Source organism: Salmo salar, chromosome 11 (assembly GCF_965601325.2).
Source record: "Salmo salar chromosome 11, fSalSal1, whole genome shotgun sequence".
NCBI lineage: Eukaryota > Metazoa > Chordata > Actinopteri > Salmoniformes > Salmonidae > Salmo > Salmo salar.
This window is the reverse complement of record NC_138301.1, coordinates 104,328,393-104,353,214: the sequence shown is the minus strand read 5'-3', so window position 1 is coordinate 104,353,214 and position 24,822 is coordinate 104,328,393. Positions and strand designations below refer to the sequence as shown.

The 24,822-nt window shown below is 41.9% G+C and overlaps 1 protein-coding gene across 1 annotated transcript in view; it reads left to right on the top strand.

Annotated features, from left to right (window-relative positions):
• LOC106563397 (gamma-aminobutyric acid receptor subunit beta-4) overlaps window positions 1-24,822 on the top strand; it is a 50,239-nt gene that overhangs the window by 9,770 nt on the left and 15,647 nt on the right. Inside the window, exons 3-4 of the mRNA XM_014128913.3 lie at window positions 13,704-13,771; window positions 17,838-18,058. Of these exons, the coding sequence (XP_013984388.1) occupies window positions 13,704-13,771; window positions 17,838-18,058 (289 nt within the window). The remainder of the gene's footprint in view (window positions 1-13,703; window positions 13,772-17,837; window positions 18,059-24,822) is intronic.

The window sequence follows — 24,822 nt, the reverse complement described above, 5'->3', positions numbered from 1 at the left end:
GTAAAGCTGATGTCCTGGGGGTTGGTCTCAGTCTACTGTAAAGCTGATGTCCTGGGGGTTGGTCTCAGTCTACTGTAAAGCTGATGTTCTGGGGGTTGGTCTCAGTCTACTGTAACGCTCCTGTCCTGGGGGTTGGTCTCAGTCTACTGTAAAGCTCCTGTCCTGGGGGTTGGTCCCAGTCTACTGTAAAGCTCCTGTCCTGGGGGGTGGTCCCAGTCTACTGTAAAGCTCCTGTCCTGGGGGGTGGTCCCAGTCTACTGTAAAGCTCCTGTCCTGGGGGTTGGTCTCAGTCTACTGTAAAGCTCCTGAATTGGGGGTTGGTCCCAGTCTACTGTAAAGCTGATGTCCTGGGGGGTGGGCCCAGTCTACTGTAAAGCTCCTGAATTGGGGGGTGGTCCCAGTCTACTGTAAAGCTCTTGAATTGGGGGTTGGTCCCAGTCTACTGTAAAGCTCCTGAATTGGGGGTTGGTCCCAGTCTACTGTAAAGCTCCTGAATTGGGGGTTGGTCTCAGTCTACTGTAAAGCTCCTGTATTGGGGGTTGGTCCCAGTCTACTGTAAAGCTCCTGAATTGGGGGTTGGTCTCAGTCTACTGTAAAGCTCCTGAATTGGGGGTTGGTCTCAGTCTACTGTAAAGCTCCTGAATTGGGGGTTGGTCTCAGTCTACTGTAAAGCTCCTGTCCTGGGGGTTGGTCTCAGTCTACTGTAAAGCTCCTGAATTGGGGGTTGGTCCCAGTCTACTGTAAAGCTCCTGTCCTGGGGGGTGGGCCCAGTCTACTGTAAAGCTCCTGAATTGGGGGGTGGTCCCAGTCTACTGTAAAGCTTCTGAATTGGGGGTTGGTCTCAGTCTACTGTAAAGCTCTTGAATTGGGGGTTGGTCCCAGTCTACTGTAAAGCTCCTGAATTGGGGGTTGGTCCCAGTCTACTGTAAAGCTCCTGTCCTGGGAGGTGGGCCCAGTCTACTGTAAAGCTCCTGAATTGGGGGGTGGTCCCAGTCTACTGTAAAGCTTCTGAATTGGGGGTTGGTCTCAGTCTACTGTAAAGCTCTTGAATTGGGGATTGGTCCCAGTCTACTGTAAAGCTCCTGAATTGGGGGTTGGTCCCAGTCTACTGTAAAGCTCCAGAATTGGGGGTTGGTCTCAGTCTACTGTAAAGCTCCTGAATTGGGGGTTGGTCTCAGTCTACTGTAAAGCTCCTGAATTGGGGGGTGGTCCCAGTCTACTGTAAAGCTCCTGAATTGGGTGTTGGTCCCAGTCTACTGTAAAGCTCCTGAATTAGGGGTTGGTCTCAGTCTACTGTAAAGCTCCTGAATTGGGGGTTGGTCTCAGTCTACTGTAAAGCTCCTGTCCTGGGGGTTGGTCTCAATCTACTGGAAAGCTCCTGAATTGGGGGTTGGTCCCAGTCTACTGTAAAGCTCCTGAATTGGGGGTTGGTCCCAGTCTACTGTAAAGCTCCTGAATTGGGGGTTGGTCTCAGTCTACTGTAAAGCTCCTGAATTGGGGGTTGGTCTCAGTCTACTGTAAAGCTCCTGTCCTGGGGGTAGGTCTGTCTACTGTAAAGCTCCTGAATTGGGGGTTGGTCCCAGTCTACTGTAAAGCTCCTGTCCTGGGGGGTGGGCCCAGTCTACTGTAAAGCTCCTGAATTGGGGGGTGGTCCCAGTCTACTGTAAAGCTTCTGAATTGGGGGTTGGTCTCAGTCTACTGTAAAGCTCTTGAATTGGGGGTTGGTCTCAGTCTACTGTAAAGCTCCTGAATTGGGGGTTGGTCCCAGTCTACTGTAAAGCTCCTGTCCTGGGGGGTGGGCCCAGTCTACTGTAAAGCTCCTGAATTGGGGGGTGGTCCCAGTCTACTGTAAAGCTTCTGAATTGGGGGTTGGTCTCAGTCTACTGTAAAGCTCTTGAATTGGGGGTTGGTCCCAGTCTACTGTAAAGCTCCTGAATTGGGGGTTGGTCCCAGTCTACTGTAAAGCTCCTGAATTGGGGGTTGGTCTCAGTCTACTGTAAAGCTCCTGAATTGGGGGTTGGTCTCAGTCTACTGTAAAGCTCCTGAATTGGGGGGTGGTCCCAGTCTACTGTAAAGCTCCTGAATTTGGGGTTGGTCTCAGTCTACTGTCTCCTGAATTGGGGGTTGGTCTCAGTCTACTGTAAAGCTCCTGAATTGGGGGTTGGTCTCAGTCTACTGTAAAGCTCCTGAATTGGGGGTTGGTCTCAGTCTACTGTAAAGCTCCTGAATTGGGGGTTGGTCTCAGTCTCTGTAAAGCTCCTGAATTGGGGGGTGGTCCCAGTCTACTGTAAAGCTCCTGAATTGGGGGTTGGTCTCAGTCTACTGTAAAGCTCCTGAATTGGGGGTTGGTCTCAGTCTACTGTAAAGCTCCTGAATTGGGGGTTGGTCTCAGTCTACTGTAATGCTCCTGAATTGGGGGTTGGTCTCAGTCTACTGTAAAGCTCCTGGCCATTAGTGTTATTGGTTCCAGTCCAAGGACGAGTTCCAGGATCCTGTACAGTGTGGAGTACAGTTAGGGCCTCCAGCCATGTGGAGTAGGAGTCTGAGATGCGTCATTCAGCCATAACCATAAGCACCTGGGCTCCCACTATGGGTGACCCAGGCACACACTCCAACACTCTAACACTCTCAGTGCCAGTTCACCCCTCAGCCATGGCATCAGAGCACGGCCACCAGTCAGTCCCCCTCCTTCTCACGCAACCCTCTTTTTACTGATCTCATTCCCCATTGAGCCCAAATGAGTCCCAGCTGCAGCCTGATCTCATTTGTAATGGCAGAGCAGTAAATGTAGTCATGAAACAGCACAGTCATTGCAGTGACGTTGATGCTCAGTACAGTACAGTATTTATGTACATCTCACTGACCGAATGCAAAAGTTGTTCATGAGATTCAATCGTGTCTTCCATCTGAGAAGGCGAGGCCTAGCTATCATAATAGCTGTTGTTCATCTTCTTTGCTAAATTATCTGTAGCAGTATCACATAAAACACGCCCCCTCAAGTCTGTTTATGAAAGCAGAATGGCTCACACAGAACACTTACTCTTTACATACAGTGTGGAGAGAGAGTGATTCCTGTGCTTTGCAGGGTGTCCATTATAAACATGACTCGTATTTAATGCATACGAGCCCATCCGTACAAACTTCATATATCGGTAACAGCCCGTAAATGTTTTATACAGATTTTCCCATGATGCTCCGATCTAAATTTCACCCAACACCTCTAGCATGTTGGAGGCTATCTGTTCTTGGTGTGTCTCCACATGTTAAATGATGGGCCGACTGTAACAGTGCAGAATGAATTCCCATTCAGCACAAAACAGGAGTGAGTTGTCAGAACAGCAGGATGGACGTTCGGGTGTACAGGATTGATATCTATCCTGTTGAAGAGAGAACAGCAAATGATTTATTGCAGAGGGAGTAGAAGGTGAAAAGGGATGTGGGGGGCATGGCTGGGGGGCAGGGATGGGGGGGCAGGGATGGGGGGCATGGCTCGGGGGCAGGGATGGGGGGCATTGATGGGGGCATGGGTGGGGGGCATGGGGGGCATGGGTGGGGGGCATGGGTGGGGGGCATTGATGGGGGGCATGGGTGGGGAGCAGGGATGGGGCCAGGGTGTAGGGGGCAGGGATGGGGGGCAGGGTGTGAGGGATGGCATGCAGGCGATGAAAGTTGCTTCATCTTCAATTTCAGCAACTTTGAACTGGAGAGAGAAAAGAAGCGCTGATGGAAATTACACCCAAATGCATCCCAGCGGACTGCGAAGTACAGAAACCAAAAGTCGCACACTGTCAAGGCATCTTGCACGCAGGGCATTTTTCTCCTTTTCGACTCCCCTCCTCATGCCCCCAGTGACGCCCTTTTTGCACCCCCAGTGATTGATGGGAGATGTGTACTTGAGCGGGTCGGGAGGGACCGGCCAAGGGCAGGATGCGGCTATCCAATTGTTTAGATAGATAAACAAGGAAAGAAATGCCATTTACGGCACCCAGAGATTGATGCCACCAGCCCCAATTCCAGGAAGCATGTTCAAAAGCCCATCTCATTACTGAAACTCAGCTTTCTGGAGTCATTGGATAGTTTTGTTGGATGGGGCCGGTGTCCTTCTGCATGCTCTGTCCCTCTTTCTCCCTCTCCCTCTCTCTTTCTTATGTACTCTGTCTTCACTGTGCCCTCTATGTCTGACGTCACTATATAACTAGTGGAATGATTTCCCTTCATCCATCCACGATCATGTCAACTCAGAAGGCTATTTCATTAGCATTAGTAACGTTAATTGTATGTCTGATCTCTGTGGCTCTGATGAGACAATGAAGTATTTTGGTTTACTAATGCAGTCATTGGTCGGCTTTCCCAGACCCAGATTAAACTACAGATGCAGGATCTTAATTTGGCCTGTTGTGCAGGAACTTTCCTGAAACAACAGGGTAATCTAATTAAGATCCTACACCTGTAGCTTGCCAATCAGGGGCTTCTCAACGACAGGTGTGTTGGTGATGGGAGGTTCTGTTACCATAAGTGGTTGAGGAAAGCAATGAACATTGTATGAGGGAGAGTCATTTGAAGACATGCTTTCCAGCGTGTAAATAGGTATACATTGAGAACTCCACTTATGTAGCACAGCTGTCAATACCAATACACCTCTGCTTCCACTACTGCATCGACTGTCACTACTGCTACTACTAATAATATTAACCAATATATCATGATAATAACCACAATGACAAATGACGATGTGGACTAATTATATACGATTCCATTGTTCGTCTCCACAGTACTCTTGATAGTGTGGCTGTTTCTGATGACTATTAAAGCGTAATGAGCCAACCCTTAATTATGACTCATAGCTTCCAGCTACACATGTTGGAAATGTCAACAATCTATTGAGGATGACAAATATCAGGTATGATGGATATTCAATCCCTTGGCCTATGTCTCGGGAAGAGTATGCATCAGTGGAGGCTGCTGAGGGGAGGACGGCTCATAATAATGGCTGGAATGGAGTCAATAGAATGGCATCAAACTCATCAAACACGTGGTTTCCATGTGGTTGATACCTTTCCGTTGACTCCATTCCAGCCGTTATTATGAGCCATTCCTCCCCTCAGCAGCCTCCACTGGTATGCATGTTGGCACACAACTACAAAGTCATACATTTGATGCATAAAAAGCATTGCATGGCAACACAGCATGCAGGTTTATTGGTTTATTGTCTCAAGAAGGAGCTTTCATGACAGCAGTGGCCATTGAACACAAAAGTGAGTGCAAATTCAACACAATGTATGTAAAGCACCGTGCTTCCCTTGTAATGTTATAGTGAGAATGCTTCGCAGTTGCCATGGAACCCTCTGTTGCTAAGCAATGAGTCAATTATTCGTTTTTTATATCAGAGGCAGAGTGGTATTTTTTGTGCAATGGCGTTATCCAGCAAATGTGTTTTCAGTGTTTAATTGACTGCATCCATGGAATAACATGATCGACACAAACCTCACAAGTAATGCAATTACACCAGAGTAACATGAAATGGGCACAAAGCCAAAGGGCAACAACATCAACATCCTGATCATCTAGAAAGACTACTACTGCAGACACCACCTGACAAATAGCAGTGAGATGACACCTTTCAAAGTAATCCGCTATGTATAGTTGTATTCCTTGTAAGGCATTATACAACACAGTTCTTTTCTGGTGATCAACAGAAAAACAGATGGTAGAAAGGCAGAGAGAAGCCAGTAGAAGGCACTTCATGGGTGTGTACTGTATGTGTACTGTATGTGTACTGTATGTGTATGTACCCATGGGCTCCTGACTTTGTCTGAAAGTGGGGGTGCCAAAAAAAAGATATTTATATATATATATATATATATATATATATATACAGTAATTATTTATATATTTTTAACCATTTCCTTCAATTCTACACTGTTTCTTCACACGGAATTTATATTTTTGGTTATGCCACAATCATTTTTGCACACAAGGCCAGAAAAAAAATGGCACATTTATCTATATGCTAACAGTGCACAACAATGCCTAATTTATCATAACCATTACAGATAACAAATCCTAATTGCTAAATTGCCCCATATACAGTATATTCACGCAATTATTTTTTTTGTGTAATTTAAGATTGATTCATTGAAACTGTAATATCAACTGGTTATATTATAGAACACAGTCTTCAAAAAGGCAGTGGATTTTGCTTAAAGCCTATGTCTATGTAATGGCATATCCTTGTTTTGTTCATTTTGCAGACAAGACACTCTTATTTCCTGAGCCCCTATCACAGTCAAGACACTCCTATTTTATATTAAAAAACGTGATGTAATATAACAGAATAAAATATATCAGAACATTTCAACGTTGCTAGTGGAACAGTTATTCCCAAAGAGTGATCATTTGAAACGTGGCTCAATTTGGCGAGTTGAAAGACAATGTTTTCAGGGTTATTTTCCATATACAGACGTTTCATTTAGTTTATTCTGCCTATTCTTTGGAATTGTCTAAATGGATAATTCCACATTGGACACTGCATGATGATGAATTATGGCCACAACATCTGTTTGGTGACTAGGCCTAGGCTTCATGATTCTAATGAAAATAAGCTCTTCATCTTTATCAAGCAAATGTTTTTTCCTATATTCAGTGAACTTTGCGAACTGCTAGTGTCTATGTTTAGGAGGGTTATAGCCTAGCCCTAGGCTAACCAATTCTAAATGGCACTAGCAGTTCGCAAAGTAGCCTTAGCGGAAAATAGACGGGATCCAATAATTCCCTACTTCAATCTACCAGTCCATTTTGCATTTGTCATGAACTGTCGTCATTTGGCAAGTAATGTAGTTGTGTATCTCATCAGATAGATATGTTTTTATAGGCATTTATTTCTGTAGGCCTAATGGGAGCTTGTGTATCTCATCAGTTAGATATGTTTTATAGGCCTTTATTTCTGTAGGCCTAATGGGAGCTTGTGTATCCCATCAGTTAGATATGTTTTATAGGCCTTTATTTCTGTAGGCCTAATGGGAGCTTGTGTGCACACTCGTTGTAGAGGGAGCGGTCAGAATGCAATTGAGTGAGTGAGACACAGAGGAGAAAGGGAATTTAGGGAGCAGCACTGCTTGACGCTTGGCTTGGTTTCTTTTTTGTTGTGCCTCGCAAATGCACATATCGGCCTACAAATGGAGTCAAAGCAAATGAACGTTGTGAGTGTATTCAGGGCGTAGTGGGAGGTGTGGGCTTTGTACTGACACGTGTAGGTCCTGAGGTTCTAATTTCGTATCACCAACATGCATTCCAGCTCCACCACTGGCCCCAGCCCTACTTAGATAATTAGGATCATAAATCTTACCTGAGCTACTGCGAAACCAGCTCTTTTTCTAGCATGCAGATATACTGTACCTACGGCAAGGGATTCCTTCTCCGTCCCCAACCTCCTACTGTTGTGCAATTTCAGATCATTATTATTGTCCTTACCTGTATGACAGAAAACACTGCCGCATCAGGGATAAAAACATACTGAGAAGGGATTGTTGTCCCTGAAGAGGGAGCCAGTCTAAACGGCCCCATCCACCTGAGGTATTCCAGGGACAGAGCCCTCTGTTTAACCCTTTACATTCCTACCCATATGCAGGTTGAAAATGTTAGATTTGGGCACTGATAATATCCTAAATTGGAACGTTGTGGCTGTACAGTATCATCCTATACATGACGTCAGAGCTCTGGCTCTGTGCTTCACAGCTCTGTATGGATATTGACTGACAGCTGTTCTGAACTTGAACACCGCGCACGACAAGAAGTTGCCTCCATCCCTCCCGTGAGTCCAAATGTGCACTTCACATTTCCAAATCATGAAACTCATGTCATATACAGTGTCAACTATTATTGATCACTGTGTTTGATGTACAGTTTAGTTACAAGATGACATGGCGTCATAGTCTAGCTTGTTCTGAACAGAATGAGACTATGTTTGTTTATTTGCCGTTGTACACAGACCTGAATGCACCACAACTATGATCTGTTGCTCTGAATTGCCTTGTGAAAGACTAACACTGTCAGATCATATTTTATAACTTCAAATCAAATGGTGTTCGTCACATGCGCCGAATACAACAGGTGTAGACCTTACAGTGAAATGCTTACTTACGAGCCTCTAACCAACAATGCAGTTAAAAAAAAAATATGGATAAGAATAAGGAATTAAACTAACAAGTAATTAAAGAGCAGCAGTAAAATAACAATAGCGAGACTATATACCAGGGGGTAACGGTACAGAGTCAATGTGGGGGGGGGGGGGGGGCACCGGTTAGACGAGGTAATATGTACATGTAGGTAGAGTTATTAAAGTGACTTAGCTCGTCATGTTGGCAATAGAACAAGCTTTCAAATGATGCCCACCTGACCCAGATTGTGATTTATAATGGTCCGTTTTTGGATTGTGTAAACAACAACAGTAATTGTGTGATGGCGGGGATACAGGGTTGTATTCCAAATTAAACAACTATAAGTGTGCTTGCTCTAGTTTCTCAACAGCACAGCTAGGAAAGCTAAAAAAAAGCACTTTATAGTTGAAGACTCTTCTTTTAGTCATAAAAGTGCATTGAAATTACTTAGGAACAGTGTGGCCACAATCCATTTTATTTGTCTTTGTCACCTACCCCATATTTTCCAGGAATAGTCTCATCAAGTTACCAAATGTATCCAGAGTCTTTTCAGATTTTGTTATCGACAAATGTGGCAAAATGTATCCCAATGCTAATAAAATCAACTGTGTAATGTTTGGATTCAGTCTTGTGTCAGGTGAACTGTTGTGTCCTCACCTTTAGTCTAATACTTTTCCCATTATCTCTAAACTCTTTCCTTTCAATTGCTACTGTGGTTGTGCATATGTTTTGCACATTTCTTCCATAAGAAACATTTCAATTTAGCCCTATCCATATAGGTCAATTCCCACGAGAGTAAAGGGTTAATAAAGCCCAGGCACTCCATGATGCCACCTGCTTCACCTTTGACATTTAAATATGGACACAGATGATGGGGCCATCAGGCTGCTGAGTGTAAAAATTGAGGAAAATAACTGAAGTTTTGAGGAAGCAGTGGATCTGCTCAGAGAAGCCCAAGAGCACAACATAAGTAGAGAGAGTAGAGGCAAAATGTCAAACAGAGAAAGGCAGAGAGGTGTGAGGAATCTGTGTGCTAGGGCTTGGAGGGGTCTACAATGCAGCAGCTCCATTGACAAACAAACAGGTTTTTCTCATTCACTGGTGCTGTCCATAGATGATTCCTGTTCAGTGGCAGACACAGGAATTTAGTGCTAATGTTTTCTTCCTGTTTTATCATTGTATGTTAGTGAAAATAGACACATTTTTAAAAGTACTCATGCTTTTTTCAATGTTGCTGACAGGATTGCTAAACATTTTAATGTTGTTGTCTGTGTCTGCATTCGCATCGATACTAACCTCAGTGGTGACGAATTTAAACTGAGTTACAGGCAGTGCACTTACTATGCTTCTTGCCATAGGGACCACACCCACCTATGCCAATAGCTGCATCAGATACTCACAGCCACTATCAAAGACTCTGGGATAAACAACTGTAAACCATGGATTAAGAATATCCATTCTTCTTCTGTTCAAGATTTAATTTAAGACTATGGCCAAGTGGTAGAATTTGTTTGGTTCCTAAGAGGGCTGTGCCCTCCTTGGCAGGGGGAATGTGCTGAGATCAGAGGGGAGAGAGGAGACTGGCAGACAATCAAAGATCAGGAGATGAAGTGCCTGGATGCTGGACGCGGAGTTGGATTCAAGCCTGACTTTTTTTAAAGGCTCTTTTCTATACTCCACATTCCTTTAATGTGCCACGTCAATACCCGGCTAGTTATGAGACTCAGCTGGAAGTAGTCCCTACTCTGGGAGATCAGGTCAGAGTTTGATGTCGGCGAACAGCATCAGGTCACAGCAGTCAGTGGCTTAGATGCGGCTTATTGGGAAAGCAGTGGAAAGTGCTGACACACTCTGCTGGGATAATTGCTAATAGTAGTTTGGGTTTGGCTCTGGACATTGCTATATCCCCATCTCACTCACACACACACATTAGCACACACAGACACACAAGCACGAACAAATGGATGCACACACCCACACACTAACACATAATTATCTGATTTAATATCCTGCTTGTTCTATTTTCAGATACCACATTTTCTGAAATGTGTTCCAATGAGAACACGTGAATTGATAAAAGCAGACATATCTGAGCCGCTCAGGCTGCTGTTGCTGAAGCGATATTTCCTTACAGCTCGCAAAAGTGCATCTGCAGGTAAGTGCTTTTATTTTGAGAAAGCCACTGTGGCAAAGTGGATCCCTCTGTTTCGTTGAAGCAGAGTACAACATATGCAGTAAGAGAGAGAGAGATCCTGGTGCTTTCTGTTTACAACCAGCAAACGAATGTACTTTGACATCTCTGGGGAAAATTGTTACTGGTTGCCTTCACAAAGCGCAATGGAAAATGGCCCCACATTTTCTGTTTTTTTTTCTCAGAAAGAGATGGGTCAGGGAATATGACAAAGCTGCAGGGCATTGAAGAGAGATGTGGACTGCCTTGTCATGGCAGCTGGAGTTGGAGAAGAGGGGGAAAGAAAATAGGATTACAAAAAAAGAGGAGAGATGTGCACTCTAAGTCAAGTGCTGTGCTGGTTAATATTTCAGTGCCAGTATTTTGAGAAACATGGTAATTGTCAGATCGTTCCTGAGTAGGCTGGACCGGGAGTCATCTGCAGATTATTTGAAGGAAGGAAAGAGAGTACACATAAACAACAATAAGGGATTTTACACAGACTCTGAAAATCCCTGTTTTCAAGATTAATTTCACTCCCTTGAAAAATGAGCACAAATTGAAAGGAAATGAATTGAAAGGCATTCTGAGATGCAGTTACAGTAGCCATATTCTTAGGTACATCTTTCCCACAGTCCTCTCTCTGTTTCTTTGTCTGTGTGTCGTTTCTCTGGAGGGAAGATGGAACACCTTTTGCTGGATGGGTCTCCTTTGCCTGGTGTAGTTTGAGAGATTATTTTGTTCAATGCCCAACGTTGCAGCACTTGTCCTGTTGTGTCTAAACCCCCTCTGAAATATTAATGCAACTAAAAAAACATTGCTGTTGGTGGCAAGCCAGCCATTTCAAAAGCCTGCAGGGAGCTTGTTTCTCATAAGCAAATCTGTGACTCTGTGAGCAAAACACACCTGATGAAGTAGACAATGCCCAGGTAACTGTTCAAGCAACTCTCCCAAGCACTGGTCTGTGCAGATTTTTTCTTATATCAAATAATTAATTTACTGGACCATATTGGCTACTTTGGAAGCTCTCAATTGTGTGAACGATAACGAAAGATCATTGAAACAGATGTTGAAGTAAAACATGTTTTTCAATTGATTGTTTAGGTCCTTACTGTAACTGCTTATCTGCTTATTTGTTAGTGCACGGTACATGACATTTACATAGCTACACACGCTAGCTGTATACCTCTTTTACTTACATCACTCTTAGCTCAAGGAAATAGTAGTTTACCTAAATCATACTGTTGTAATAACTTGCATTGAACCCAGTGGTTGAGATGGTTCTTCCCTGGCCACTACTAGAAAAAAGGGGAAGCTTTGGAGAAGTCCCGCAACTAAAGTTTGGATGTTACTCTCAGCTTTTTATGTGTGCATCTGGTCATTGTTTTTGTGCTTACACTTCATTTCTCTTTCACCTGATCATCATGATTCAGTGTTCTGCCAATTGGGAAATGGCTACTGAATTCATTTTGAGGGTGGCACATTTCCCTTGTGCAGAGATTTTGGGTTTTTTACAGATCAAGGAGTGAACATTTGGGGTGAGGGGAGGGGGGTGTCCTTGCTTTGAGCTCCAAAGTTGGCGCTGCATGAGTTATCGCCAGATGTCATGAACGTGAAAAACCTACAGTATGAAATAGCCCAACTTCTAGAACGTTTAAAATGCCTTCTTTATTTACATTTTTTACATGTAGGCCTATCCATTTTAAGGTCAGGTTACAGATTTAGCTACATTCTGTTTCTAACACCAACTTACTGTATGTAGATAAACTGTATCCTCATGTATGTTCATTGATTAAGCAGATGCTCCTATCCAGAGATATTCACAAGTTAAGTGACATTCAGAATATATTTTTAGTGTGAGTACTGTCAGTATGTTTCTGCAGTTTTCCAAAACAATTGCCTACACATGCCCTCATCTTCTAGACAGAGAGCTCTTAAAGTACAATTTAGTCATTTAGCAGACACACTTATCCAGAGAAATTAGGGTTAAGTGCCTTGCTTAAGCATACATTGACAGACTTTTCACCTAGTCAGCTCGGGGATTCGAACCAGTGACCTTTTGGCCCAAGAGCTCTTAACCGCTAGGCTATCTGAATTTATGTTAAATATGCACACATTTTCAAACCAATTATTAATTGAACACAAGATTATACACAAGATGTGCACTCTTCTCACGCCCTGCAGTCACATGTTCAGCACAGCACTTCTTAAACCCAAAGATTCAACATTAGCTTTAACGAATACACAATGACAACTGCTATTTGTTATGGGAGCAAAGGTCTCTCAACCGGTTTCTTCTAATATCCTTGATTTTAACGAAGGTTAAAGCACTCCTCGGGGCAAGGCTCTGTACAGGGCTGACTAACTCCTCACTACTAAGACAAAGGCCAAATTGAGTAAATGAGTCATACACAGTAGTTGAGTATACAGTATATGTGGATAATTGTAAGCCTTGCTAGTACTATGACTAGGCCCACAGGTGCACGCACATAATGCCGTTTTAATTTGTTATTTTAACCGACTCAACACAGATCTACAGTCCGTTATAGAATCCAGGCCACTTTATACTGAAGGCCAGTTATATCTGAATGTAACTAAAACTGAAGGAACATTTCCTTTAATTATTCTCTTTGACATTGCTGAATATCAACACACTTTGACATCCCTTTCACTTTAATGTTTCAGTTTCTTGTAAGGAGAAAGCGGTAGGATGAGATAATACGATTACATGATTTGAGGGGGGCGAGAATATTGAGCGTGAAATTAGCATGGTGTACCTGAATGTCATATAGATTCAAATTTTATGAAGATTAAAGAAAGATTTAGTCCGATTTTATATGGCTGTTTAAACACAATGACCCTAAAGAGACACTCTTTCCTCCCAAAAATTGGATGTTACGATTCATTTGCCTCTGCATTTTAGTCTTTTTGTGGCACTTTATTCTGCCGCCCTTTTGGTCACTTTGCACATACTGTATGAGAAAGGTAAATGGGTTCAAGGTTTAAGTAATGCTGGTCTGTTTCCTTCATGCTTTCTTCCTGTGTCTCCTCTTGTCTATCTCGCTACCATCAATGGCCTACTCCTGCTCATATGAGGCTTGTTCCCACAGGTTTCAGAGAATGTTTGATTCACTGATACTCTCTCCCACATCATAAATGTCCAGTTCTAGTTTCATGCATAATGCATCACCCAAAAAATAGTTATATCATGGTACATGCAGTAATATCATGATAATTCACTGAGATAACCCACCATGTGAAGAGAATTTGTTTTCCTACGTTATTTTTAAAACAGAGGCCAAAAGTGTATTTCTGGCTCAGTGTAAATAATCTGTGTGAGTTTGTGTGTGACTGCACGGCCTCCTGTGTTCCCTCAGGTGCCCCAGTCATCGTAGGAATGAGCATCAACATCGCTAGCATTGACTCCATCTCAGAAGTGAACATGGTGAGTTACAAAACCTTCTCTTACAGTAGCACTGTCCATACAGAACATCAACTCAATGTGTCAATTCTTATTTATAAGGGTACTGTAATGAATACTCAGGAGAAAGAGGTGTAGATTCACACGCAGAGCGCGGCAGATGTTTATTAAGCCTTCGCAGAAGGCAGGAATCATGGTCACAGGCGGGCAATAGTCAAACACAGGTAGGCAGTCAAAAACAAACAGTACCTCACAACCATATAAACAGAAAGAACTGAACTAAATAGGGAGCTGATGAGACCAGGTGAGAAACGAACTCAGGTGAAATAAATGAACAAAAATGAAAGACAGGGCTATGTTCTAGAACACAAAGAAACAGGGCTACGTTCTAGAACACAAAGAAACAGGGCTACGTTCTAGAACACAAAGAAACAGGGCTACGTTTAAAAACACAAAGAAACAGGGCTACGTTTAAAAACACAAAGAAACAGGGCTACGTTTAAAAACACAAAGAAACAGGGCTACGTTTAAAAACACAAAGAAACAGGGCTACGTTTAAAAACACAAAGAAAAAGGACACAAGGTTGACTAAGAAAAGAAAAGCTGAACCTTACAGGTACCTAGTTGCAAACACTCAAATTGAACTAATTAAATGACCCTTGGAACCTTTCCTGATTTCTTGATTATTCACAAAATAATATAATAATATCATCTGACCACATAAAGATGATCTAACAATGTGCAAGAGACTATAGCCGTGTTACAGTATCAAGAAATCAAGAAAGGATCCAAGGGTCTTTGAGTGTTTGCAACGCAATACCATTTCAATCAGTCATATTTGCCCTTGCCAACATTAGATAACCATAGACATGTTGTGCATCTGTTTTGCTTGATTATATTACGCCTTAACTTGTGTTCATTAGAGAGCAGTGAGAAATCAGGCACAGTCTTGTGCATCCTTAAAGAAGACAATATGGCTGGTGTCTCAGCAATGACATCATTCTGTCGCTCTCCTCTCCCTTGTATTTAAAAAAATATAATTGTATTTAGTGTGGCACAGTCACACTCAGAGTTCACTCCACCCACAAGCCAGAAGAGCTTTGCTGTTGGGTTTTGGGTTTGTTCTCCCTACAACAGTGCCATTTGGGGTCACAAGAGGATTTTCATCCAGTTTCAAGTGACAGCAGATATCATGTTTAATTTGTTAGAGGTAGTCACTAATGTATCTAGCTGTTTTCTTTATTTTTAAGCACATGCAAGTGAGGCCCTTTGATTTATTCATCTTGAAGTTATTGTAGAGATGTATTTTGTACCCCTGTGTTTTTAAAGACACAGCAAGTTTTAGCTTATGTTGTATGTTATTTTGGTTTCCCTGGACATTTGAGAAGGCAGCATCAAGTTCAAAGCTGAAAAGGTTGAACAAACTTCTGGTGAACAAAGACAGACAGAAAACAATATGACATTTGTCAACTTGGAAAACTCTTGATAATCTCAACATGTGTGTTATGCCTAACACCATAACTTGTCTATTTTAGCTGTTCATTTTTGTACTTTGTCAGCAAGCCAACATAGTCATAGCAAAAGAATAACAAATTTCACCCCAAAAAATTGCAATCAGACAAAAGCCATGTAAAAACAAATATTTCATGAAAATTGATTTTTTTATTTAATTCTATTTTTTCAGGATGCTGCAAATATATATAATCTTATGGAAGATATGGACTAGCCTTTTCATAGGGTAAGACTGAGAGAATGTAGGTCATGTCCAGCTGAATAACTACTCAGATTAGCTCTCAGTCCGCTTATAATATGTGACGTACATTATGGTTCACTTGTATTTTAAGACAATTATATTGAGATTTCGGGACACTGAGGTTCCCAGAATAATTGGCAGCATTTATCATGCAATATTCAGAAGGACTGTACTGTCATCGGAGGACGTATTAATCTTAACTTGGCCTTTAAATCACTTCCCTGTAAGTCTTTCCTTTCATTATGGTTCCATTGTATCCTAGAAAATCACTGTTAGCGCTTTCTGATATTCTGTGCACATAATGATTATGATAATACATGTAATGGTAGTATGTGTATGGTGTCGGATAGGGCAAGTACAGTAGGGGTAACTTGTACTTCCCATAGTTGGAGCTTGGAGTTGGATAGGGCAAGTACAGTAGGGGTAACTTGTACTTCCCATAGTTGGAGCTTGGAGTTGGATAGGGCAAGTACAGTAGGGGTAACTTGTACTTCCCATAGTTGGAGCTTGGAGTTGGATAGGGCGAGTACAGTAGGGGTAACTTGTACTTCCCATAGTTGGAGCTTGGAGTTGGATAGGGCGAGTACAGTAGGGGTAACTTGTACTTCCCATAGTTGGAGCTTGGAGTTGGATATGGCAAGTACAGTAGGGGTAACTTGTACTTCCCATAGTTGGAGCATGGAGTCGGATAGGGCAAGTACAGTAGGGGTAACTTGTACTTCCCATAGTTGGAGCTTGGAGTTGGATAGGGCAAGTACAGTAGGGGTAACTTGTACTTCCCATAGTTGGAGCTTGGAGTTGGATAGGGCAAGTACAGTAGGGGTAACTTGTACTTCCCATAGTTGGAGCTTGGAGTTGGATAGGGCGAGTACAGTAGGAGTAACTTGTACTTTCCATAGTTGGAGCTTGGAGTTGGATAGGGCAAGTACAGTAGGGGTAACTTGTACTTCGCATAGTTGGAGCTTGGAGTTGGATAGGGCAAGTACAGTAGGGGTAACTTGTACTTCCCATAGTTGGAGCTTGGAGTTGGATAGGGCAAGTACAGTAGGAGTAACTTGTACTTCCCATAGTTGGAGCTTGGAGTTGGATAGGGCAAGTACAGTAGGAGTAACTTGTACTTCCCATAGTTGGAGCTTGGAGTTGGATAGGGCAAGTACAGTAGGAGTAACTTGTACTTCCCATAGTTGGAGCTTGGAGTTGGATAGGGCAAGTACAGTAGGAGTAACTTGTACTTCCCATAGTTGGAGCTTGGAGTTGGATAGGGCAAGTACAGTAGGAGTAACTTGTACTTCCCATAGTTGGAGCATGGAGTTGGATAGGGCAAGTACAGTAGGGGTAACTTGTACTTCCCATAGTTGGAGCTTGGAGTTGGATATGGCAAGTACAGTAGGGGTAACTTGTACTTCCCATAGTTGGAGCATGGAGTCGGATAGGGCAAGTACAGTAGGGGTAACTTGTACTTCCCATAGTTGGAGCTTGGAGTTGGATAGGGCAAGTACAGTAGGAGTAACTTGTACTTCCCATAGTTGGAGCTTGGAGTTGGATAGGGCAAGTACAGTAGGAGTAACTTGTACTTCCCATAGTTGGAGCTTGGAGTTGGATAGGGCGAGTACAGTAGGAGTAACTTGTACTTCCCATAGTTGGAGCTTGGAGTTGGATAGGGCAAGTACAGTAGGGGTAACTTGTACTTCGCATAGTTGGAGCTTGGAGTTGGATAGGGCAAGTACAGTAGGGGTAACTTGTACTTTCCATAGTTGGAGCTTGGAGTTGGATAGGGCAAGTACAGTAGGAGTAACTTGTACTTCCCATAGTTGGAGCTTGGAGTTGGATAGGGCAAGTACAGTAGGAGTAACTTGTACTTCCCATAGTTGGAGCTTGGAGTTGGATAGGGCAAGTACAGTAGGGGTAACTTGTACTTCCCATAGTTGGAGCTTGGAGTTGGATAGGGCAAGTACAGTAGGGGTAACTTGTACTTCCCATAGTTGGAGCTTGGAGTTGGATAGGGCAAGTACAGTAGGAGTAACTTGTACTTCCCATAGTTGGAGCTTGGAGTTGGATATGGCAAGTACAGTAGGGGTAACTTGTACTTCCCATAGTTGGAGCTTGGAGTTGGATAGGGCGAGTACAGTAGGAGTAACTTGTACTTCCCATAGTTGGAGCTTGGAGTTGGATAGGGCGAGTACAGTAGGGGTAACTTGTACTTCCCATAGTTGGAGCTTGGAGTTGGATAGGGCAAGTACAGTAGGAGTAACTTGTACTTCGCATAGTTGGAGCTTTTGTTCATGCATAACAACTAGTTCTTCTCAATCTGACAGTGCTGTCTCCCCTTTTTCACAGGATTATACCATCACAATGTATTTCCAGCAAAGTTGGCGAGACAAGCGTTTGGCATACGCTGAGCTGCCCCTCAACCTGACTCTGGATAACCGCGTGGCGGACCAGCTGTGGCTCCCAGACACCTACTTCCTTAACGACAAGAAGTCCTTTCTGCATGGTGTGACAGTAAAGAACCGTATGATTCGACTGCATCCTGATGGCACCGTGTTATATGGACTCAGGTAAAGCTAACTTTCATTGGAATTCTACTGTACCTAAAGTGGTTAAAGCCTGGCCTGTAAGACAGGACTGGAAGAGACCTTGGGAACAGTGAGGCATGGGAGGAAATGGGTCTGTGTCTAAATAGTATCACGACCCTCCCGCCTTTTAACGTTCCTTCCTTCCTTCCTTCCAAGAAATTAACAGTCCAGAGAATCACTGATGAAAACACAACTAACTTGAATTATTTTGCTGAAGTGCTGAAGCCAGAATTCAATTGTAAATAGTTATAGCCTGCCTTGACAATGACATGACATGCTAATATCTGACATAGTGTATACAGTCAGGTCCATAAAGAGCAAAAAATACTGTATAAAATAAATTATACAAATACTGAGCTATATTGTATGCTCAAAAAATTGGCATATTTAATTATTTTATACTAATACAATTGCTCAGAGAAAGGGATTTTGCTTAACAAGTAATACAAAAAAAATCTAAAAAAGATAAAGGGGGCAAAATGATTGCTACCCGTTTTCAGTACTCTAGCGTTCTTCCCTTGTGAGGATAACGACACTGAGCCTTTTTCTAAAATGTTTTAGGAGATTGGAGAACACGTTGGGAGGGATCTTCGACCATTCTGCCGTACAGAATCTTTCCAGATCCTTGATATCCTTTGTTTGCTCTCTTGCTGTAGGTATGAGGTACTTTTTTGCATGTGCTTCTGTTTTTCATGTCATCTGACCATAGCACTGCCTGGAGTTTAATAAATGCCATTGGCACTTGGATTGGAACCGGTGCTATGGTCAGACGAAATTTAAATGTAGCTCTTTGGTCCCACACACCAGTGGTGGGTTTGGTGTTGAAAACAGAACCATACGCAGAAAGTACATCATACCTGCAGTAAAATGTGGTGGTGGATCTTTGATGTTATGTTTTTTTTTCTTCTACTGGTGCTGGGGCCCTTGTTAAGGTCAATGGCATCATTAACTTTGCCAAATACCAGGACATTTTAGCCCAAAACCTGGTTGACTCTGCAAGGAGCCTGACACTTGGCCGCAAGCGGATCTTCCAGCAAGACAATAACACCAAGCTGTAATCAAAATGGTTAATTGAACACAAAATCTAAATTTTTCAATGGCCATATCATTCTCCAGACATGAACCCCATTGAAAACCTGTGGTTAGAATTGAAGAGGGCAGTTCATAAGCGCAGATGGAGGATATTAAGGATTCTGTACGGCAGAATGGTCTAAGATCCCTCCCAACGTGTTCTCCAATCTCCTAAAACATTTTAGAAAAAGGCTCAGTGTCGTTATCCTCACAAGGGAAGAACGCTAGAGTACTGAAAACGGGTAGCAATCATTTTGCCCCTTATCTTTTTTTCGATTTTTTTGTATTACTTGTTTAACAAAATCCCTTTCTCTGAGCAATTGTATTAGTATAAAATAATATAATATCCCCCTTTTTTGAGCATACAATATAGCTCAGTATTTGTATACTTTATTTTTTACAGTCTTTTTTGCACATCTTTATTAAGGGTGTCAATAATTATTGACCTGACTGTACATATGGTGCACATGTTTGACTTTTTAAATCAATGAATTTCCATTAACTCTATTTCTGGTGCATCATTTGTCTCTGGTGAATGGAGGCCTTGGAGGACAAGACAGAGAGTCAGTGCTCTTTGGGTTATGTAATGCTGATGTTTGTTGATTTGTTCCACAGGGCAGTCCCATTTTGAAATGTTTCAAAGCTAAAATCAAATTCAGCTGCAAATGTTAATTATAGGAAGCTTACAGCTAAATGCACAGATGCTGCTGAAATGGCAACATGACTATGTTATGCCACTGCTATTACCTCATTCCACTGCACAATCAGTGGAGATGGCATTTAGCTCTTGTCATGTGCTTTCCTTATTGTCTAGAATATTAAATATATCTTAGATAAGCCTCTGGAAAAGGATTTAGTTATTTTCAAGAATGGGGGACTTTGCACATGCCCATTGATATGAAATATAATGATAGCATTATCAGTGTCTGTAAGATATGGCAGTCGTCTCCATTCCCACATGAACAAATACTATAGGATACAATGGTATAAATACTCTAGTATTCACTGTAGTGTTTTTGCAGACTTTACTAAAGTCAGCAAAAACACTATAGTGAATAGTGTAGTATTTACTGTAGTATAGTGTAGTATTTACAGTTAACTATTGTATAAATACTGTAGTAAAAGAAAACTGTAGTATATATTGTAGTAATTAATGTAGTGTTTATGCGGAATGTACTACACTATAGTATTTACTGTAGTGTTTTTGCGGACTGTGGTATAATATTGGATTTATTGTAGTCTTTTGGCAAACATCACTGTAGTATTTGCTATAGTGTTTTAGTTATATTATCTTTGACATAGAAGTAGAGGCTTTCTCCTTGAGGAAACTTACTGAAGAAATACTAAAAGAGCAAATTTTCCATAACCTGTAGGTAGGAAGGTAGGTAGGTAGGTAGGACTGGGGTCTGAACGGATAGTTCAGAGCTTCTGCTCTTTTCTATAACCTGTAACAAACACAATCTATACTTGGCATGTAGGATTCTCACTTATGTGTGGCACAAATTGGTGTATTGGGGAGTGGGATAGGCAGGGAATATGCTAATTAAATACTGTAGTATATACAGTGTCTTCAGAAAGTATTCACACCCCTTGATTTATTACCAAAAAATGTGTGTTACAAGGTGGGATGAAAATGTATTTAATAGTAATTCTCTGTCAGTGATCTACACAAAATACTCTGTACTGCCAAAGTGGAAGAAGAATTCTAACATAAAATTTAAAGAAAAACACTAATATATCTTGATTACATAAGTATTCACCCCCTGAGTCAATACATGTTAGAATCACCTTTGGCAGCGATTACAGCTGTGAGTATTTCTGGGTAAATCTCTAAGAGCTTTGCACACCTGGATTGTACAATATTTGCACGTTATTCTTTTTAAAATTCTTCATGCTCTGTCAAGTTGGTTGTCGATCATTGCTAGACAGCCATTTTCATGCCTACCATAGATTTTCAAGCCGATTTAAGTCAAACTGCAACTAGGCCACTCAGGAACATTCAATGACATTTTGGGAAGCAACTCCAGTGTATATTTAGGCTTGTGTTTTAGGTTATTGTCCTGCTGAAAGTTGAATTTGTCTCCCAGTGTCTGTAGGAAAGCAGAGTGAACCAGGCATTTCCTCTAGGATTGTGCCTGTGCTTAGCTCTATTCTGTTTCTTTTTAGCCCCCCAAAAACTCCCTAGTCCTTGCCGATGACAAGTATACCCATAACATGATGCAGCCATCACCATTCTTAAAAATATGACGAGTGGTGCTCAGTGATGTATTGTGCTGGATTTGCCCCAAACATTTACATTTACATTACATTTACGTCATTTAGCAGACGCTCTTATCCAGAGCGACTTACAAATTGGTGCATTCACCTTATGATATCCAGTGGAACAACCACTTTACAATAGTACATCTATATCTTTTTTTTCGGGGGGGGGGGGGTTAGAAGGATTACTTTATCCTATCCCAGGTATTCCTTAAAGAGGTGGGGTTTCAGGTGTCTTTGTAATCAGGTTTGTAATCAGGACATAAACTTTTCAGTACATAAAGTTAATTTCTTTGCCATATCTTTTTGCAGTTTTACTTTAGTGCCTTATTGCAAACAGGATGCATGTTTTGGAATATTTCCTTATTTTCAATCTGTCATTCAGGCTAGTATTGGGGAGTAACTACAGTGTTGTTGATCCATCATCAGTTTTCTCCTATCACAGCCATTGAACTCTGTAACTGATTTAAAGTCACCATTGGCCTCATTCATGGAGAAATCCCCGAGTGGTTTAATTCCTCTCCGGCAATTTAGGAAGGACGCCTGTATCTTTGTAGTGACTGGGTGTATTGATTGTATGAATACACCATCCAAAGTTGAATTAATGACTTCACCATATTCAATGTCTGCTTTTTTTACCCATCTACCAAAAGGTTCTTTGCAAGGCATTGGAAAACCTCCCTGGTCTTTGTGGTTGAATCTATGTTTGAAATTCACTGCTTGATTGAGTGACCTTGCAGATAATTGTATGTGTGGGCTACAGAGATGAGGTAGTCATTCAAAAATCATGTTAAACACTGTTGCTGCGCACGGAGTGAGACCATGCAACTTATTATTGACTCGTTAAGCACATTTTTACTCCTGAACTTATTTAGGCTTGCCATAACAAAGAGGTTGAATACTTATTGACTCAAGACATTTCCACTTATAATTTTTTATGAATTTGTAAAAAAATATATATATATATATAATTCCACTTTGGCATTATTGGGTATTGTGTGTAGGCTAGTGACAATTTCAATCTAAATTGAATCCAATCTAAATTCAGACTGTAACACAACAAAATGTGGAAAAAGTCAAGGGGTGTGAATACTTTCGGAAGGCACTGTACTATAGTAATTACTGTCGTGTTTTTGCGGAGTACAGTGTTTTTGCAGACATTTCTGTAGTATTTACTGTACTGTTTTTGTGGTCTGTAGTATATTGTAGTGTTTACTATAGTATTCTACAGTTTACTACATAATTCTATAGTAAGTACTGTTTGTATTCTATATATATAAAACTGTAGTATTTTTTAATGTGGGGACTTTCGTATTAATGAGAGAGTTTGATGATGTTTGGAAGTGAGACGGGGAACTAATGGGCTGGTAAATGCTTACTTAATATGTCTCTTGGTGGAATCAGCTGTGGGTGCAGGGGAGGGAGGGATGGAGGGGTGGAAGCGGTAGCAGCTTCTCCTGCTGCCCAGAGGGAGTTGGTGAAAAGGTGGAGGAATGAATTGAGGACAGAATCATAAAGTGAGGACAGAATCCTGTGTAGAGTACAGAGGGACTGTAGGGCAGTGCTATTCAAAGCTGGGGTCATGGGGAATTGCAAGTGGGATTGCCAAATGTTTAATTCAAATCAACAAAAGAAATGGGGTGGGGTGGGGAGGTATTAAGAGTACAGATTATTTTATGGGACTATATACAAACTTTTTGAGAAAGATAATTTGAAAAATTAAATGTTATTGAGTAAATGTATTTATTGGTTCTCTTAATTTTGATAAAAGAGATGAACATGTAATGAATTGAAGGTTATTTGTTAATGTGAAAATATAATTTTACCGATTTTAAGATTGTGCCATTAGATTTGGGGTGAGGTGAGCCTCTATGACTTATCGTAAAGACCATGACCCCTTTACCATTCACAGGAAGACATAAAAATTCATACTTTCCTGTTAATTTGATTGATTGACATGTGAGCTTCTCTTACAGTATAACCTGGAGTGCTTTCAGCAGGCACGACACAGTGACACAACATTGTTTTTATTGTGCAACAGAACGAATGTAGTAGTCACTATTGTACTGCACGAGACAAACAAATATAGCACACCACTTATTCCTGGCTATTTTGTTTTGCTGGGATGTGAGGAGGAGGAGGAGGCGGCGCACTTCCCATCCAGAATTCTGTGCCCCAGAAAAAGGCAACAAAAAACCTTCTAATCCCTCATCATCACAATGTCCCAGTTTCATCAATGAACCAGCCCAGACAGTGAGTCTGCAGTGAGGTTCTCACAGGGACCCACCCAGATGACTGGGGGGCTGCTGGGGGGAGAGGAGCATCTTGGGGCCCTTTCAAAGCAACACAGCAGCCGGAGCCCCAGGGGTCACAGGCTTTGTTTCTTCACCCAACATGTTGCAGCTTTGCTTTACAGGAGTCATGTACAGTAAAGCTGTGAGATAGAAAACAATATGCAGTGCAGAGTGAAATGCCCTTTGTCTATGATATAGCCGGAGGGGAGTGATGATGAGGTTATGGTGTGTTGGGCCTTGGGGAGAGTCAGAATACCTTTGCTACGGCATCATGCCTTAACACAACAAAGTGAAGGTAGTCAAAAATACGTCATCACAAAAGGTGACTTACTGTATGGAACTGTGTGTTCTGTTTTCATCATGGTTGTATAGCCCCTGCAGAAAACACTCCACATTGTTTTTCTTTTGCACTCTATACACTTGTGTTTGACAGTAGTTGTAGTGGCTTGTATTAGCCTGCACACTACCAGCCTCTTGCTATATGCTGAATTGTCCAGCAACCTGGAAGACAGCATGGACTTAGGCATCTTAAATTATGGATCCCAAATGTAAAATAGGCTGTTGTAAAGGGTGAACTTCCCCACCACTCTCCCTTGCCTCCTAAAACACACAAACACACAAACTGTGTACCTATCAAACTCTCTCTGTGAATGGGCAGTCCATCTAACACACAGGGGTGATGAGTTGTAACTCAGTTACTTTTTCCATTCAGGCAAACCAGTGAGCTCCGTATTTCATTTAAACCAGAAGCCTGAAAACAGGTGAAAGCTGGTATGATTTAACAGAGCAGATGTAATTATTAAAATGTGCTGCACTGGTAAATTTATCACACACAAATCACGGCTATTATGGAAGGTCTCAAACAGTTGGCCAGATTATGAGAAACGAACCCACATGTATCTTTCTCTCCTTCCCCCTTCCTTTCTCATCCCTCGCTCCTAAGAAATAGACCTTGGACAGGTCTGTATGCAACACTAGACTGCCAATGATTGCATTTCCTTTTTTCTTTTTTTCAAAACGAGACAACTGCCTAACATTGCTCATTTAAAGATTCACATGGTGCAGTCAAGGCTAAGCTACCATTTCTCAAAGGTTACCAAGGTAACAGTGGTTCTCTCTACC